Source organism: Myotis brandtii, unplaced genomic scaffold (genome assembly GCF_000412655.1).
Source record: "Myotis brandtii unplaced genomic scaffold, ASM41265v1 scaffold374, whole genome shotgun sequence".
Classification (NCBI taxonomy): domain Eukaryota; kingdom Metazoa; phylum Chordata; class Mammalia; order Chiroptera; family Vespertilionidae; genus Myotis; species Myotis brandtii.
In genome coordinates this window covers 926,881-946,358 of record NW_005364372.1, presented here as the reverse complement: position 1 = coordinate 946,358, position 19,478 = coordinate 926,881, and the positions used below count along the sequence as shown (strand labels likewise).

At 38.0% G+C, this 19,478-nt stretch overlaps 1 protein-coding gene across 5 annotated transcripts in view; it reads left to right on the top strand.

The window, feature by feature from the left end:
• The window catches only part of KLHL7 (kelch-like family member 7), a 47,684-nt gene that overhangs the window by 15,683 nt on the left and 12,523 nt on the right, over positions 1 to 19,478 (top strand). For all 5 annotated transcript variants that reach the window (XM_005872283.2, XM_014544632.1, XM_005872285.2 and 2 more), the window contains 5 exons: positions 530 to 623; positions 938 to 1,062; positions 5,218 to 5,393; positions 7,008 to 7,182; positions 9,380 to 9,522. In XM_005872283.2, the coding sequence (XP_005872345.1) occupies positions 530 to 623; positions 938 to 1,062; positions 5,218 to 5,393; positions 7,008 to 7,182; positions 9,380 to 9,522 (713 nt within the window). The remainder of the gene's footprint in view (positions 1 to 529; positions 624 to 937; positions 1,063 to 5,217; positions 5,394 to 7,007; positions 7,183 to 9,379; positions 9,523 to 19,478) is intronic.

The following is a 19,478-nucleotide window of genomic DNA, read 5'->3' as shown; positions in this document are numbered from 1 at the left end:
TTTGCATGGTCTGTGCGCGTCATAGCAGAAAAGGGTAGCGGTCGTACGCCAATTACCATGTTTCTCTTTTATTAGTGTAGATAATACTAGAAAGAATCCTGGAGTTGGAGTTGCGAATTGGGTCCAAGTCCTTGTACCTGTACTGAGTACTGTTTCATGAGCTTCATCAAGTTATGGAATGTATCTACCTGCCAGGATTTTGGGGGAGAGGAGAGCTTTGCTAGTTGTAGCTGACTGTATATAATGGTCATTTTTCTCATAGGTTTGTTTTAGCAACATCAGAGGCATTTTGCTCATAGCAATTTAAAAGAGTGCTACTAAATTATTTTAGAAGTTGGGAAAATACTAAGTCCAATTTTATTTCTCTCTGTTCCCCCCCCCCCCCCCGCCCTTTTTAAGAAGTGCACTAATTCACTGATTTCAGAGAAGTCCTTGTCCTTTTATTCCTCTCCATATTTACATGGCCTGGAATAAGCTGTTTCCTCCGAGGTAGTACTCATGCCATTTGTGTTTCTCTTCTTCATTTTAGCTAACATGCTTGAATCAAAGTCCTTTGAAGTAGAACTCAAAGATGCTGAACCTGACATTATTGAACAACTTGTGGAATTTGCTTATACTGCTAGGTAAGTTAAGGAGGACTATTTCTGTAGTGGAGGGATAAGGTTGGGATCTAACATGGCAAAGCATTGTAGCAAATCAGTGTGTTCCAGATTCTTCAGAATGAAAAACTTCAAGGATATGGCCCCAGTGGGGAGGTTGGGTGCGGGAGGGAGTTGTGTTGACAGGAGGGGGAAGTTGAATGTCCTCTGCCATACTCATTCAAGGACTGAAAGTTTAATTTTTTGCTTAATTTCAGGGGCTAGTGGGATGCATTCTACAGTAGCATTATTTAAATAAAAAATGTAGGAAATTAATATTCACTTTAACTTATTTGCAGAATTTCTGTGAATAGCAACAACGTTCAGTCTTTATTAGATGCAGCAAACCAGTACCAAATTGAACCTGTGAAGAAAATGTGTGTTGATTTTTTGAAAGAACAAGTTGATGCTTCAAACTGTCTTGGTAAGAAATCAGATTCCTATTTAAACACACACACACACCATTAATGTGTATTTTAGTAAAAAAAATAACTGTATCCCCATTTAATCTTAAAGACACTAGAAATTTTTCTAGTAATATATTTTAAGAAGAGCTTAGGGAAGTACATATTAACTTGGGCAGCAATGAGCTCATCAAATACTGTATCAGTATTTTCTAAAATATACAATAGCTTTATTAATGATTTTTTGTTTATCTAGAAAGGAGTAAGGATTGCATCTGGTGGTGGTGTGTGATATAAGATAACGTAAACATGAATGTTTACCTGTGTTGAAGCCCTTATGATTACTGTGATCTGTCACAGATAAGGAAACTAAGTGTATGTAACTTGCTGAGGTCATATAGCTGATATGTGGAGGAGCTGGGGTTGGAACTCAAGCAATCTTATCCTTCACTGCTACACGTGCTGCCTCTCCAGTCAGATCTGCTAACTGTTGTATACTAGAAGCCTTAAAAATCCTAGACTGTACAGTAAGGTACTAATTAAGGGGCTGCTGTAGCACTCCATTTTAAAGCCATTAATAAAGTAGTTTGTATTTGATACCAGGAGAAACAGAAAGTTGATCAGAGTTTTCCAGAGTGTGGTGTGGTATGCTTTCACTGTGAGATCATGCTCAGCAGCACATGAAAGAACATCCAGATCCTTGTAATTACATTTTCCTACTCTTGCTGTGATTCAGAGTAGAAGAGGATCGGGGTAGGAGTCTAAGAAAGAAAGTGAAATCAAGGACAATAGAGAGAGAGGTCTGGGAATCCAGCCAATGCTGAGATTTTTGACCCATGGGAGAAGATGAGGGGTGCTGATGACAAGAAACCAAAGGCTGGGGCAAAGGGCTCCTGGAGATTCACAAGAAGTTCGGCAAGCCTCCTCTGTTCCCCCTTTTCTAGGCTCCCTCCTCCTAGAACAGGGGTGGGCAAACTTTTTGACTCGAGGGCCACAATGGGTTCTTAAACTGGACCGGAGGGCCGGAACAAAAGCATGGATGGAGTGTTTGTGTGAACTAATATAAATTCAAAGTAAACATCATTACATAAAAGGGTACGGTCTTTTTTTTTTTTAGTTTTATTCATTTCAAACGGGCCAGATCCGGCCGCGGGCCGTAGTTTGCCCACGGCTGTCCTAGACAGTTGCATTGCTCCATCTGGCACCCCTTCCCCTCACTGTGAGTGCAGAGATAAAGATCTTAGAAGAGGAAGCGGAATAAATTTTAGGGAAGGATCAAAGCCAGGCAAAGGCAATGAGAATGAGATTGTTTCTGGTATCCAGAAAAGGAACTGAACCAAATGGGACAGGAGGGGAAATAGCTGTGCAGGTGAATATACTAATGGAATTCTTTTTTGAAGGTAGCCATTGGTTTACATAGTGAAAATATCCCTATATTAGGAATAAAAGACCAGCCTTCAACCCCAATAGAGACACTCTGGGATGAGCCCTTTTATCTCTTGGTCCATAATTTGTGGCTCCATATATCAATGAGGTTTATATTCCTGAGATTTATTTTCCCTTATGTAAATAAATTTGCTCAAAATGTATTATAAAAAAAGGATTTTAAAGAGGATTTGGAAGATGATGGCTTAAGTGTGTTTCCCTAACTCTCTAAATTTCATACTGGGGTGATTCATCTATAATATAGGGAGTGGATGTGGCAGTACAAAGCATAGTGTGGAACCTGAAGCAAGTTAGTGCTAACCACATCTTAAGCTTTGGACTTCTGAGGAGACCATTTAGGAGTTTGACCTCTGGGTGCCTTCTGTCAACGTTGATTACAAAGCTGGGAGGAAGGGCAGCCTGAAAATCTGGCTAAGCCTGAAGCAAAGACAGTGGCCCAGCCAGATGAGCCAAGTGCAGCTACTCAGTACCCCAGCGAAGTGCTTCAGCCTGTTTTCCTTTTAGCCCTGAGCATAGCTCCCCCTGAGAGCTGATTGGAGAACTCCCATCTTATTTTTCATCAGTTGTCAATTTCTGCTACCCAGAAGATCCCAACAGTCTGACTTCTATGAGTGCTAAAGGAATCCGTGACAGCTGATGGAATTAGGCAAAGGGCATATGTACAAAGTTAAAAGAAAACCAGTAGTTTGAGGGGCAGGAACTCAAGATAAACAGCCAAAATGAATGGCTGCTATAGCCATTTAACATAAGAAATGGAAGAGAACTTAAAATAGAAAGGATCCATGAAATTCCATTGAATTTAAAAAATAGAATGGAATACCTATTAAATAAATAAATAAATATCAAACAGGAAATTGCCTCATGATACAAAAGAAAAATGCAAAGAATCGGAAACAATTATTGAAAAGATAAATGACAAGAAAAGAAGATATAGGGACACTAATTTGAAGTAGGAATTTCAGAAGGAACAGGTGGAGAAAAAGCAATAAGTTAATGAGAGCCTGAGTACAGAATCCCAATGTTTTCTGGATTTTATCAGTTTTCTTGGTCATGCCTAATTTGAGCTTTTTTCAAATCTGTCTTAAACCTTAAGATTACTTTTCAGCTCTAGCTGGCTTTGCTCAGTGGATAGAGCATTGTCCTGCAGACTGAAGGGTCCCAGGTTTGATTCCAGTCAAGGGCACATGCCCTGGTTGTGGGCTCCATTCCCAGTAGGGGGCGTGCAGGAGGCAGCCAATTGATGATTCTCTCTCATTGATGTTTCTATCTCTCCCTCTCCCTTCCTCTCTGAAATCAATAAAAATATATTTAAGAAAAAAAGATTACTTTTCATAGAAACAACTACTTTTCACATTCATATTTTATTGATCTATATGGTATTTAAATAGATTGCATAATTGCAACACATTCAACTATCAAAAACTAGTCGATAAACAAATACTGGTTCTTAGTGAAAATGACATCTCCTTGATGGGAGCATAAGTGTACAGATACGTCCGGCTGCTCAACATGAAAATCTGCCATGCATGGCATCAGTCAGTACATTTATAATGTGACAGGTTTATTAGCAGGCATCAGTTATTAGAACTTTTAGGATATAAATAATAAAGCTTCAAAGCTCATTATCTGAAGACAACATGAAGTTGAAACATGGAAAATCACGATAATGAACTGAAAAAATTTATATCATGACTTTGAAGGGAGATCACATACAATAACCAATGGTTTTATTTTTATTTTTTTTTTAATATATTTTATTGATTTTTTTACAGAGAGGAAGGGAGAGAGATAGAGAGCCAGAAACATCGATGAGAGAGAAACATCGACCAGCTGCCTCCTGCACATCTCCCACTGGGGATGTGCCCGCAACCCAGGCACACGCCCCTGACCGGAATCGAACCCGGGACCCCTCAGTCCACAGACAGACGCTCTATCCACTGAGCCAAACCGGTTTTGGCACCAATGGTTTTATTTAGGAGAGAGATTGGCAAACTTTTTCTGTAAAAGTTCTCACTCCTCCTTGTCCTCCTCCTTCTCCCGCTTCCTTCCCTTCCCCTCTTTGTTCCTTCCCCTCCCCCTCCTTCTTCCTTGGGGGAGAATATATATATACACAACACTTCAAAAATATTAAAAAATATTCTTAGCTGCTGACTCTACAGTGAAATGTGACTAAATATAGCCAATCGACAGTAAGGACTTTGCAGATTCCTGATAATGTAACATCATAAATCAATTAATTCCCAAACAAAAATTAAATTGCTAGGAACAGGCTGAATGGAAAATATAGGGTTTCTATGAAGAAAATTGTATAATTACATTAATAATCAAAAATCTGAATAAATGAGATATGTCATCTTCCTAAGTGGAGCTCTTCCAGATTGCCGAGTTGTCACTGTCCCCAAAGTAACTTAAAAATTAAGTTTAATCCTAGTTAAAATCATACCAGGATTTTTAAAGTAGAATGTGATAAGCTTATTTTAAAATTAATATACAAGAGAAAATGTTTAACCTAGCCAAGAAAAGCTTGAAAAAATGTTGAAGGGGGCTTGTCCTACAAAATATCAAAATCAGCCATACATAAAATGGCATAAAAATAGACAAATCAATGGAAGAAAAAATAACCCAGGTTTATGAAATTCATGAAGGCTTCTTGGAGTCATATTTTATCTTCAGTGTAGGTTTAGGCTTTTTTAAAGGTGATTTTCTATTCATTTTATTTCTGTTTTTAGGTATAAGTGTGCTAGCAGAGTGTCTCGACTGTCCGGAATTGAAAGCAACTGCAGATGACTTTATTCATCAACATTTTACTGAAGTTTACAAAACTGATGAATTTCTACAACTTGATGTCAAGCGAGTTACACATCTCCTCAACCAGGACACTTTGACTGTGAGAGCAGAGGATCAGGTGACTAAACTGCCTTCTCACATTTTTCTTAGTAAATGTCTATATTAAATCTTATGCTTCATGTTGGGATACATGACAAGAAAAAGAATCAATTAGAAAAGAATGTGTTTTTCATATAGAGTATCCCAAAGTTTGTTTCATAGGAAAAGTTAGTCTACTTGGTAGACACAAAGCTATTGGGTACCATGGTAGGCAGAACAATGCCTCCCCCAAGAATGTCTATATCCTAATCCTTGTAATCTATGAATAGGTTACCTTACATGGTAAATGGGACTTTAGAAATGTGGTTAAGGATCTTGAGATGAGATTATCCTGATGGGCTCCATCTATAATAATACAAGTGTAATATGCAAATGGACCAAACGGCCGAACAGCGCAAGGACCGTCCAGACGACCTTCCGGACGAAGCTGGGGCTGCGAGGGCCGAGCCCCTTGCACGAATTTCGTGCTTTGGGCCTCTAGTGTAATAAGCATCCTTAAATGTAGAAAAGGAAAACAAAAGAGTCAGTGTCAGAGTGATGCAATGTGAAAAAGACTTAGCTAGCCATTGCTGACTTTGGAGATGGGAGGAAGGGGCTGCAAGCCAAGAAATGTAAGTGGTTGCTAGATGCTGGCAAAGACAGGGAAATGCTTTCTCCTGGATAAAGCATTGGATAAAAACTAAAGAAATTGTTTAAAAGTACAAAGTTTAGTTAATAATTATGTATCAATGTTGGTTCATTAGTTGTAATAAGAGTATCATACTAATGTAACATTTCAACAACTGGGTGCAGGATAATTGGGAACTCTGAACTATCTTTGTAACTTTTCTGTAATCTAAAACTACTCCAAAAGAAAAAGTTTATTTAAAAAAAATAGACCAATTCCCATAAAAAATGAACTCATAGGGAGATTAGAGCTTAGGCCTTGTTAATACCAACCCAAAATTAACTTTATCTAGCTCAATGTTTAGATGATAGATGTGTATGTATATGAAATAATGTTTGCTTTCAGTGTGTTTAAACTGTGATTTGTTAATCAAGTTATATTAATAAACTTGGATTTATTTGGTACAGTTAAATGAGCCACAGTATTGTTTTAGAAAATTATTCTTATATAAAAATCTTATTTATTTTTTAAATATAAAATTTGTATATTATAAAGTTTTTGGAAAGTAGATAAGTCTATCATTTCACAATTCAAGCATATTAGATTAAATAAAATCATAGGTGACTTTCACATCTTTTGAGGTGGAAGGCCTCTTAGGAAATTAACCTGTTTTCCTGTTACCAAATGAATATATATTGATTTTTTTCAATAGAAATATGCATCATATCTCCTTCCAAAAAGGGAATGTAATTTGTTTTGAAAACCCATAAATTCAACATTCTCCCTGTCACTACATTATGTAGTAGTAATTCTAAAAAACATGTTACCTAAAAGAATCACTAGAGCAGTGTGTAAACTGTTTTAAAATATAGGCTTTGTTTTGTTTGGGTATGAAAGCAAATATTTGAATAAAATATTGGGAATAGTGGTTATGAGATTCTTCCCCTTCGATGTGAGAGTAAATCTAGGTAACTGGAAATGTTCCTGCCATCTAAGAACTTTACTAAGCTGTTTTTCCCCCCTTAGGTTTATGATGCTGCAGTCAGGTGGTTGAAATACGATGAACCTAATCGCCAGCCATTTATGGTTGATATCCTTGCTAAAGTCAGGTTTCCTCTTATATCAAAGAATTTCTTAAGTAAAACTGTACAAGCTGAACCACTTATTCAAGACAATCCTGAATGCCTTAAGATGGTGATAAGTAAGTTGCTTTAATATCCATTTATAACCTTATCGTGTAACCAGTTTTTCATGGGCTTTAAAGACCATTTAGAATGAATCAGACTCAGTAGCCAGGGAGAAACATTCAAGACTTAGCTCTTCCAGATAATTAATCCTTTGAAGTTGCAGCTGTCTACCTGGATGGGGACTTAGCCCCACTCCTTATTTTATAGGGACTTGTGTGATAGAAGGTAAAAAATATATACACATTACTTACGCTTTGTCTCCTTTTTGTGTACGATAGTTTTCATGCACTTGGTTTCTGGTGTTTCCTTTATTTTATTTAGCCAAATAGTGATCACGTTTTCTTTCTTAAACACCTTTGTTTTGTTTGTGGGTTTTTTTTATAGCCTGGAGCTAATAATTGCAACATTTTTCCATTTACTTAGTTTTTCATGACTTGCAGGCTAAGTCCCAACCCCTCTGTAAAATGCCACTTGATGAAATTATCGGTACAATTAAACAATCTTTTGCTTTTATTTTACTTCTTGGAAATATTCTTCATGGAGCCTGCCTCTGCCTATTCCAATATGGACTGTTTACTCTCCAGGCCTAAGCCACAATTTTTGTCCTTGGGCTTCCCTTCTCAGCAATGCTGGGATGTCCTCTCACTCCTCTCCTGTGTTAGATCTGCTGTCTTCCTGGACCCTAGGTCTTCCCCGTCCTTAATTCTCTCTATTTAATCTAATGTATCCCCAGAGGTTCCTGAGAAAGAATATGCAGTCAGTAAATACTTAGAATCTTGACAAACCCCATATCTTTTTGTTTTGTGTTTGAGAATACCATTTGGTTTTTGGAGACCAAATGCTGCTGTTTTGTTAGTTCTATTTACTTATTTCTGTGGCTTAAATCCTTTTGTTTTGTATTTTTACATTATGAGTTTATATTTGATTGATCTTAATTGCCAGAAATATTGGGAGGCCAGGGTTGTATTCCTGCAGATTTTCCCTGTTCTCCTCAAGAGGAGAATAGTATTTGCTTCTGCCAAGTACCCTGGGTACAATAATCCAGGACTGTTTGGAAATTTTCTTGACTTATGGTTTCTTTGACTTACAGGTAGGTAAATTCAAACCTCGAACCTTCAGGAGAGCAGGGCTGTCATCATAAATTCTCAAAGGAGGATACCTTACCTCCACTTGGAGCTAATATTGAAACAAGCAAATGACTATTTTACCCTTCGCCCTTAGGCAGTTTTTGTTTTGTTTTGTTTTGTTGTTTTTTTTAGTCTCTCTCTTCATTAAAAGTATAACCAGACCCTCACAGGAATAACTCCCAAAGGAATAAGCCTAAGGGGAGCAAGAAGTTCCTCAGGGAAAGGGGCTAGAGTGCTTGTCCCCAGCCCTGTCCTTGGAGAGGAAAAGCCTATCAATGAAGGAGCCACAGTTCATGTTTCCTTCAGGGGTCAGCACAAACAACATTGATTAGTTGCCTCCTGTAGTGCCCCAACCAGGGATGGAACCCGAAATCTTTTTGGTGCACAGGATAGCACTCCAATTAACTGAGCCACCAGGCCAGGGCTTGTTTTTACTTATTTATTTATCTATCTATCTATCTATTTATTTATTATATTTGTAATGATTTCAGAAAGGAAGGGAGAGAGAGAGAGAGAGAGAAACATCAATGATAAGAGAGAATCATTGATTGGCTGCCTCCTACAGGCCCCCTACTGGGGATCAAGCAGCATGTGTCCTCACCCCTCAACCACTGAGCCATGCAGGCTGGGCCGGCTAGGGCTTTAATCTATATTTTAAGGGGTCAATACCAACAATGCTTGGGCTCTACCACCAGAGATTTTTATTTAATTAGTCTGTGGTATGGCCCTAGCTTGCTTTCATAGATTTCCTAGGTGGTTTCTAATGTATGTTTAAGATGGAGAACTGCTGGGTTAGGAGATCTGAATTTCAATAATTATTATTTTGGCAGCTATTGCTTGAAGAGCCAGATAATTCACTGGTATGTAATAGTGGGTGGAGCAATCAGCATAATGGTAATTGCTGAGAATAATAAATTGGTTAGGACTCAGATCCTTACACATTTCTCCTGTCTCTTCCCCCTCATAGAGGGCTGATAGAAAAACGGTTTCACAAATAAAAGCACTATTGTGTTTGGGTGGATTTTCCCCTCAAAGCATTAAAGTTCCTGAAGTTCTTAAAGAGTTGCCATGTATTTTTCTACAGGTGGAATGAGGTATCATCTCTTGTCTCCAGAGGATCGAGAAGAGCTGGTAGATGGCACAAGGCCCAGAAGAAAGAAACATGACTATCGCATAGCCCTGTTTGGAGGCTCTCAACCACAGTCTTGTAGATATTTTAACCCAAAGGTAACTAATTTTTCCTTTTCTTTCGGAAAGTTTTGAGCAAGTAGACACTCACCTACTACCAGTAGTAGTAACTCATGCCTGTAGAGATGTTACTGTTTATGGTGTTCCTTCACATACCTTATGAGAAACAGAGTTCTCATCTTCTTTTTATAAATTGGGAAACTGAGGTTTAGTCAGATTTCAAATGCTTCCATAATTGCTCTGGAATGCAGCACAGTGACCACTATCAAAGGAAATGGAGCACCAGTTCTCTTATCTTACCTCATTTTGTTAGCAACTCCTTGCTTTTGTTACAACTCCTTGTCTTCCTTATGTGCCATTTCCAATGAATATCTGCGTCTGGAGTACATGTTTTTTCTTTGTTTTTGTTCAGTAGTTATGTTTAATATAAAATAATACATAGTCATTTTAGAAAATTTGGAAAACCTAGAGAATCACAAGAGAAAAGATAAAATTACCTTTAATGCAACCATCTGGAATTGATCACCAAGTTTAATGTATTTTCCAGTACATGTTGTGCCAGTTGGGCCAGCAGAGCCTGAGTCACAGGTGTGGGGACACAATTTTAAAAAATAGATCATTAATTATAACCTTACTAGAGTCCACTCAAACATTTCTATCCCTTGTGTCTTAGATCTGGGTTTTTGGCTGTGGGGGAGATAAAACAATATTTTGCTGATACTATGATACAGTATTTGCTGGGACACAGCAAATGCCAGTCCTAAAAGATAGCACCCCATCCTTGCAAGTCTATAATTGGTATTGAGTCTAAGCACATAAGGGTCTCTTTCATCGTTTTGTAGGCCTATTTTTGGTTGATGTAGATACTTGAAGAGTCCAAAGCATCCTGTTGACATCAGGATACTTATCTGATCTTTCTCACTGAAGCGGGTGCTTGGAGGCATTGTGTGTAATACTGTAGTGGTGATGTACAAGGCATTTATCAAAACACATGGTGGCGGTGTTAAGAGTGCAAAAGACCACAAAGGCCAATCCAAATCCAGAGTAAGTATCAGTTCCAGTAAGGTCAGGGCATTGTCCCTTCAACAATAGAAAGGTCCCAGTATAGTTAGCCTGGTATTAAGTAACTAACTGGTCCCCTCAAGGTATGTTAACAAATCAAGGGCCTACTATTGGCCAATATTATTGACAAGAGTAGATCCTGACCAGTAGAGGATAGTCACATGGGGGGGGGGGGGGGGGGGTGCGGTCATTAGCTTCTGTAGCCACTGGCTGATGCAGGCCTCTATCATTGCTACTGTGGTCATTCTTAAGGCCATTGAGCAAGTATCAGATTGGGGGTGGGGGAGAGATATAGATGCAGCCCTGTCCACATGATGATTAAGAGGTTTTTGCTGCAATTGTAGGCACTCTGGATAGAATTTATATTGGACACAAATTTGTGTCCTTTCCGGACAGCCATCTGCTTTATCTTTCCTCAGTTCTCCTTGTCAGCAATCTTCCATTCTTGCTTATTCCAAATCTGTACCCATTTGGATAAATCATTCACCACTGCCTAAGAATTGATAAAAAAAAAAAAAACTGACCAAAGGCTTTCCGTCCTGAAAGGTATAATGGACAATAAAAGGAACTGCTTGAAATTTTGCCAAATCAGAATATGTTTCTTCTGTAAGGTCTCTCAGTACCTTCCCTGCAGGGACTGTAATGCTTTAGCAGTCCTCTTTTGGCTAGTACTGTCACAAATGAACTAAGCTCAGATTTCTCACATTTATCAGCTGATTTATAGGGACTGCCTCCATGAAGATATAATCCTGGTTGAGGGAAAAAGCCTAGTGGGTAAGGGTTGTAATTAGCTGTTCAGGTATTCTGTGCCTTTGGGACCTCCATAAGCCCAGTCTTATGTTTACATATCAGATTATTGGTTAAAAGCATGCTATTTATGATTTGGTAGATCAGATAAACTCCAAAAAGGATGAATGATATGGTCACCTGGATTCCCTTAGTGTTAGGCATTTGCTGTCTGTTAGAACTAGTGGCCAGCCATTAGATGTTTACTGAGAAAATGGTACCTGCTTAGCACTGCCTGGTGTGGCTCAGTTGGTTGGGCGTTGTCCCATGCACCAAGAGGTTTGATTCCTAGTCAGGTACATGCCCAGGTTGTGGGCTCGATCCCCAGCAGGAGGTAGCCCATCCATGTTCCTCTCTCCCTCTCCTTTTCTCTCTAAAATCAATAAAAACTTTTTTAAATGGTACCTGCTTAAAGTAGGTTGGCTTGCTCCAGAATCCCAGTGGCATGCTCTGTGATCAGATTGGGACATGCTTGAAGCCACATGCAGCACCCTGATGCCCCAGGATCACAGTGTAGCCAGAGCAGCTGAGCTGTACTACTATAGCCTGTCTGACTTACAGAGCATTCTCCTGCTCTGAGTTTTACTTGCAATTGGCAGCTTTTTGGTTTACCCAGTAAAAGTATAAAAGTAGGACACCCAAATACAGGATATGTGTCATCTGTAATATGTAGGAGATTCTTGGGGCAACAAACTACTCTTCATTTCCAAGGAGATCCTCAAGGTCAGACCTCCTTTCCTTGCCAGTTGAAAAGAAATTCCATCTAATGGTCTGGGTAGACAGTAACAGAAATGTTCATTAGCCAGAGTGTTAGCTATATGCCAAGTTTTAGTGGTTGTTTCAGTCTGGTCCAATAAGACCACATCTGGCCTGGCTGCAACAGAGCCACCATTCCTGGCAGTTCCTCCTCTAGTTTAGTAGAGAAGGAGACCAGCAACAGCTTCTCCTTCTTGTTATAATACTTAACATCATAATGCGTAGAGTAAATATGCTGTCCAACATCAAAAAGACCTCTTCAAGGAAGGAGGATCAGGTTAGCAATACAATCTAATAAGCACAATGTCAGTGTACTTAAAAGATTGTTACACCTGCACGTCTATTTCATATCAGCTAAGGTTAAGATTATTGACACTTCAGTGGCTATTTAATTTCAGTGTTTTTAAATTTTTTAGGGTCTTTTTGAGTCAAGAGCAGGACATTTATAAATATACTATTTTTCCAAACAAAAACTGAAATCATAGGAGTTTCGGTTGTAATTCTATAACCACAGCTTTCAGGTGTTGATAATAGTTATATACCCACCTAGTTCCCAAAGCCTAACCATAGTGTTGGATTTGATAGTTAAAAAGACTTAATCATGTTTTGGTGGGAATATTTCATCTTAACATAAAGTAGATAGTTATTTGATATGCAAAGGAACAAGGAGAATCCTGATTTCATTTAGGAGACAGTGAGCATTGTTTCTAGAATAAGGCAAATGTGGAATTACTCTTAGCACTTTGGTTTTTTTGGTCTGTAGCTCTAACACTTTCCTTGATTTTTTTATTTTTTTTTATTGAACAGTCGAAAAGAGATAAATATTCTGCACCAGCCTGGAGATGAGACTGTAATTTCAGAATTCTCACTTGATGTTTTCCTTACTCCTATATATAGCCCTTACTTACTGCTATTTTGTATATTCAACCACAAATGTTTAGACTTCTGGTGGAAAATTTCAAATAATTGAGGCAATAACTACCAATAAAAACATCCTCTTTTTATCAATTCTCTCTTATTCCCTGATGCTAACACCATTAGAATCTCATTACATTATTTATTAAATGTTTCTATTAGAAGTACCAACCCATTTCTTCTTTTTGCTATAAAACTTCATCTTGAAAAATTTGCACCATTTACCATTATTTGTATATAACTTTAATATTAGTTGATTAGTCTTTTAAAACAATTGAGGAGGCTGATTTCATTATAAATTATTATTTACCTTAAATTTCCCAAAGTGAACATAATATTTCATTATTCAAGTGGACTGCTTAATAAAATGTACTATATAGGAATTTTTTTATTTTAAAATTCTTGAACTTAATATTTTCACAAATGTTAAAATGGTTTTAACTATCATTAAAGGGAATCCATTTTTGTGTGTTCTCTACCAGCCAAAAATGATAATTTTTGATCTCCTTCAAAGGGGACAATTTAAACATTGTTACTTAAATTGGATTATCTAGAATTAAGCCAATATCTCTGTAAACTGTTATCTTTAGATATTCTTTGGATATCACTGGTGAGAGGAGGCAGATATTTGTATTAAGTGCAAATACTTACATTAATTGCTGATTGAAAATGATAAGAAAGAAAATCTTAATATTTTTTCTGAGAATTGACAGAAAGGGAAATCTTGGGTTGCTATATTGAATTGAAATGATATTGTTCTTGTTATTGTCCTTTTATAAAGCCTGCTGAGCTTTCCCTTCCCTACCTGTACCTTTTTTTAAAAAGTGTTCAAGTGCTTAGTGATTACTAAAAGAGTTATTTATCTATATACAGTGCTCTACTCTCTTAGTGTTGGTGTTCTCAAATAGTAACATGGGAATGTCTGATGATATTGATGCCTAAATAAAAGTTGATTTAATTGACCAGTTTTTATTTGGACTCTTCTTGTCAATGAAATGATGAGTTCTGAGAACTTAGAATTTTGTAAGGGTCTTGGCTCACCACTTACATATGGTAGAGAAATAGGAGAGTATGTCCTAGAGAAAAGGGGATTCTGCATATTTCCTGTCAAAAACAAAGAAGGAGTAAGTCCACAGGGTGAGGGCCAGGGCCTGTAAAGGATAAAGACAAAAAACCAGAGGAAGCCATGTTACATGGAGTCATTAGGTCCAGGGGGTTTACCCTGAGTACATTTTGTTTTACTTTAAAAAAAAAAAAGTACCATTGTTGTTTTTTTGTTTGTGGGGTTGTTTTTTTTTAATTGATTTTAGAGAGAGAGGACGGGAGAGGAATAGAGAGATAGAAACATTGACGCTCAACCACAGAGCCACACAGAGTACATTTTCTTACTCAGAACTCTGAAATAGATTCATCACTGAGTCAGTGTCTGGCCCAATGTGGGAGTCGGCACACCTGGGTTTATTGTGCTTTGCTTCATTGTGCTTCACAGATGTTGCATTTTTTTTTACAAATTGTCAACTACACTGTCCACAAGCAAAAAGATTACAAATACTTTATTGAGACACTTGCTTTATTGCAATGGTCTGGAACCAAACCCATGATATCTCTGAGATAGGCCTGTACTCAAGGGGGAATGAACCAGTATAACTTTATATAACATTTCACAGGCAATTTTGTCAGTTGGTCTTATAGAACTGAGTTTAAATATCGGTTGGCCCTAAATCAAAAGACCTGGGGGGAAAAAAGAAAGAAGTGAAGTTACCTTCGAGCCAGAGCTTACAAAGTATTATTTAATCGAATGGAATCTAACAACTTTATGCTTTAAAAAAAAAAAAAAGGAAATTAGGCATAGGCAAAAGAACGGAAGGACTGGGCCATTGTTCATTTTTCTTTTGTGAGGCCTTTTTTTGTTCCTTTTCTTTTAAGGAAAGCAACTACTGTGGAGAAAGACATTTCACATCTAGGTTTATGACTTAAGCAAGTCAGTTAGCCTTGCTAGACTCCAGTTTTCTGGTCTATTAACAAAAAGTTTAAATTTTAGGGTTTATGTGAATATCCATTATGTTCACTTGACTCCCTTTTTTTTTTTCTTTTTTTGATCTGTGTTCACTCAGGTTCTCCTTGCCATCCTTAGTTTTTCCATATTCAAATATAAAAAGACTCACCATCTTCATTTTTTTCTGTTCGCCTTCCCTACCTCTTCCAAACCTCTTGGCCATCTGCATTATCTCCTGTACTCTGCACATCTGAGACAGAGTCGGTGTTTGTCCCACTGGTGAGAACATTTTATTAAATGAGTATGTTACTGCATTTGGGGGTTTGAGATAATCATTTAAAGTGTAATATGCCTTCCTGTGACAATATTAAAAATTACAAGTCGTGCAACAGTGGGGTGATTATGGGTGGAGGGGGATGGGTGGAGGTGGTAGAGGGCAAAGAGGGGATAAAAGGTGATGGAAAAAATTAAATTAAAATTTAAAAAATTACATGTCAAAGTTTATCTAAAGACAAATCTTGTGTTGAAATAACTGGCAGGTTGCTAGCAGTGGAATTTACCTACTACCTCATCTCTTTATACTCAAAGGAGAAGGGCTGTTATTGAGCACAATATTCATGTCAGGTTTGATTTTTGGACTGAGTTTCATTTCATACTTAAATTTCTGTGTAGTTCAGGTTTGAGTTTTGTTTTTTAGTGGTAGGTGTTTAGTTTGAGAGCAGGGAGGAAGAACATTTTGTGATCTAAAGCAGCAGTGATTTTTTTAAATATATTTGTATTGATTTCAGAGAGGAAGGAAGAGGGAGAGAGAGATAGAAACATCAATGATGAGAGAATCATTGATTAGCTGCCTCCTGCACAGCCACCCCCAACTGGGGATCAAGCCCGCAACTCAGGCATGTGCCCTTGACTGGAATCAGTCCACAGGCTGACGCTCTATCCACTGAGCTAAACCAGCCAAGGCAGTGATTCTTAAATTAGTAATTCCCTTTGAGCTGATCTCTGGCCTCATTTCAGACTCCTTGCTCATGTTAACTAATCATTAATAGCTGAGAAATACCCATTTAGTTTTTTCATTATTCTTAATTTTATCTATCAGCTTACAACCACACAATTATTCCCTACCCACTCCAACTGTGGAAGCCTTTTTTTATTTCTCTAGCGACAATGCTATATTTCTTAAAGAGCTTAAGTTATAAGAGTATTTTCTCCTAATGGCTGATTATTAAATTCCTTTCTGGACTTTGGTTGTTAGTATATTTCCAGCAATATTTGTGTGACAATGAATGCATTTCACAATGGGTATAGCCTGTAAAATCACTTGGCACGATCAAGTGTTTGCTTCTGGAAAACTGGAGTGGCCTCACTAGAGTGCTACATGGCAGGAAGGCAGAGGCTATTTCGGACCCATCCTGTAGTTGAAATCCAGCCTCATAGTATAACTCTCTATGTTTTTCAATTCATAAAGCCTTAACTTAGTTTTAAATTTCATGTTTCTATTAAAGCATTTAGCACTATTATAAGTGAAAGAAGGTGTTGTTTTCCTTGTACCATGCTTTTGGTACCATTTGTCTGGTTCTCATATTTACTTTTTCTGTTTAAAAAAAATAACACATGCTCATTGTCAGAAATTCAAATATACTAAGATCTAAAGGAGACAGCTGAAGTGCTCCCAACATCAAAAGACAGTGATTAATAATTAGTGAACATCATTCCAATCCTCTCATTTTACATATATGACATCATTTGTTGGTTGGTCACAGGTCTCCCTGTCCCTCGCCACTGGAGTCAGTGTAATTTAAGTTCAGTGCTGCAGTGAGGAACTGGTTTAAACTAGGAGTCACGTGTCATATCTACCACCTTTGATCTTTAGAAGGTCAATACTGAAGGTGACTCAGTTGGATGAGATATACTTTTCCCTACTAATGTGGCCTGTCAATCAATACAAACATTCCCTTAAACATGCTAAACCCTGGGCCACATATCACACCAAGACCTGGGGAAGTCCCTGTTTTTAGAGAAGCTGTGGTTTTAGTGGTTTCGCGTTGTCTTTATAAGTGGTAAGATGTGGAGGCAGTACAGGGCCTCAGCGGCCATCCTGCCAACTGCCTGATTTTATAGATGAGACTCTTGAGGTTTCTCGATGTTCAGTCAAATTCCCAGGCATTTAGCTAGAAACACAACAGGAACAAGAAGAACCCAGATTACTTCACTCCCAACCCAGTGTTCTTTCTAGGCTGCCACGATTTTCAGAGAAGCGGGCAATGTAGGAGGTAAGAGCACAGCTTTGGAGGCAGAGATATGATTAGACTTAAATCTTGGATTCACCACTCTCTAACTCTGTGACCTTGGACAACATCTCGAAGATTTTGTTTTCTTATCTGTAAAATGAGGATATTACCTCATAGGGTTATTGAAGAAATAAGGTAATGTTTTAAGATATTTCAACATAATTTCTGCAAAGGGAAGTGCTTGATAATGAATAAATTAATAGTAACTCTTTGTTAATGACACATTCTAAATCATTTGGACCCCAACGTCATTGGATTTGGGGGCTGAAAGGAAGGAGCCCTGAGATCATCTAGTTGTCTCTTTGTTTTACAGATAAGGAAACTAACACCCTGAGAGGTTAATTGACTTATGTGAGACCCACAGCTCCTTCATACAGAGCCTAGCTCAGTGCCCAAGTTTATTAGTTTCTTAGAGCTATATTCTTTGAGACCTTGTAAAATAAATGAAGCCAAAAGTGGGCCTATGTATTTTTCATGAAACTACTTCTAGGAATGTTCTGGCATCTGACATAAACCTGCTTTCGATATAGATTATTGCCATAGTTCTGTGATTTTTTTTTTTTTTGACAGCTCTTAGAAACTAAGATGTCAAATAATGGCTTAAGAGAAAGTGCTTATAGTTTGGTCATCTTAAACTCAGATTAACTTCTTGAGGTTTCTGCAAGAAATGTTCAGGTGGTTTACCATTTTGTTCATTTTGCTCTCCTTTTTTCTAAGACCCCGTCTTCCCTAGTTTTGCATGGCTTCCTCTCAAAATGATCCAAAATATAGTTCTTAAGTTGTAAAAATAAAAGGTATTTCTTTCCTTTTGGATTTTGGTTATCTTGATTATTAAAACCTACATCTGTAGTGTTTCTGTTTTTTGAGGATTTGGGTGTTTTCAGAACACAGACTATATAAAGTTAGTCTTACTCTCAGGAAAAATAGTAGACTGATGTTTTTGCCTTGAGGCATTTAGAGAAAATGTTACAGCCCCTCACCTCAAAAAGCGTCTCACTGTCCTGTAGCATTGTCCCACAGCTGGGAAATCACACAATGTGCTACATCAGTGTGCTGCGGATTCAGAGAAAGGAAATCTGACGGAAAAGCCTACAAAAAGAAAAGGAGTCTTGAACTCAAAAAAGTCTACATAGTAATATATCACAGCAGAAGCAAGAAAAGCTGATGAGGTCTGGGAAGACAGAACTTTATACAAGGGAGTGTCTGCGTGTGTATGTGTGGATGCATATATACAGTGTCCCCAAAAAATGTATACACACACTTGGAATAATTATAAAGGCAGTGTTTATTAAAATATATTTCATTTTCAAAATTGAACTGTCAGCTATTAAAGTGTGTATCATTTTAGGGGGACACCCTGTGTGTGTGATGTGTGAAAACTTGAGAAATCCTTCTACTTGTGTCTTTTCCAGGCTTTCCATTTTCATGTCTGCTCAGCAGCTAAATACAGAGCCTTGCATGGGCTAGATAACCTCAATTAAACTTAACTGAATTAAATTCTATTTTTAGGGTAACAGCACTGCCCACATACATACACACTGTGCCTCTAGTACTATTCATCCATCTTGTTGCTAACAAGAAAGCTGCATGTCCCGCTAGCTTGCCCTGTAGCCTAGGAGTGCAAGGAGCCGTGAGTAACCCTTCACCCGCAGGCCCAGGTTGGGAGTGGTCCCATCACTAGGATAAGACTAGCTCTCATTCCCACTGAACTGACCATCCTTACTTCCCATCTATTTTTCTGCCCTCTATGCTTGCTTCCTCAACTCTGTATATTACCTGCTAGGCAGTATAATAAGTTTCTAAAGGGCAAGCATCAAATCACCGTTTCAGGAGTCTATTTCAGATGAGGGTAGTAGGTAGGTTGGAGGAATTAAATAGACTTCCCAGGGAGGGGTCTACCCATACACACACACAGGAAAAAAAAGATCATGAGCTCCCCTCCGCCCATACATACATACAGTCAAAGTCAGGTATGTTCAAACACAGGTGTACTTAACCCTGACATAGATTTAATGAGCCCAAATGTAAAACAGTACATTTTAGCTAAAATAAAGTCCATTTTTCATTCTAGATTGAAATTTTTGCCCTAGCTGGTTTGGCTCAGTGGCTAGAGCATCAGCCTGCTGACTGAAGCGTCCAGGTTTGATTCTAGTCAAGGGCACATGCCCGGGTTGCGGGCTCAGTTCCCG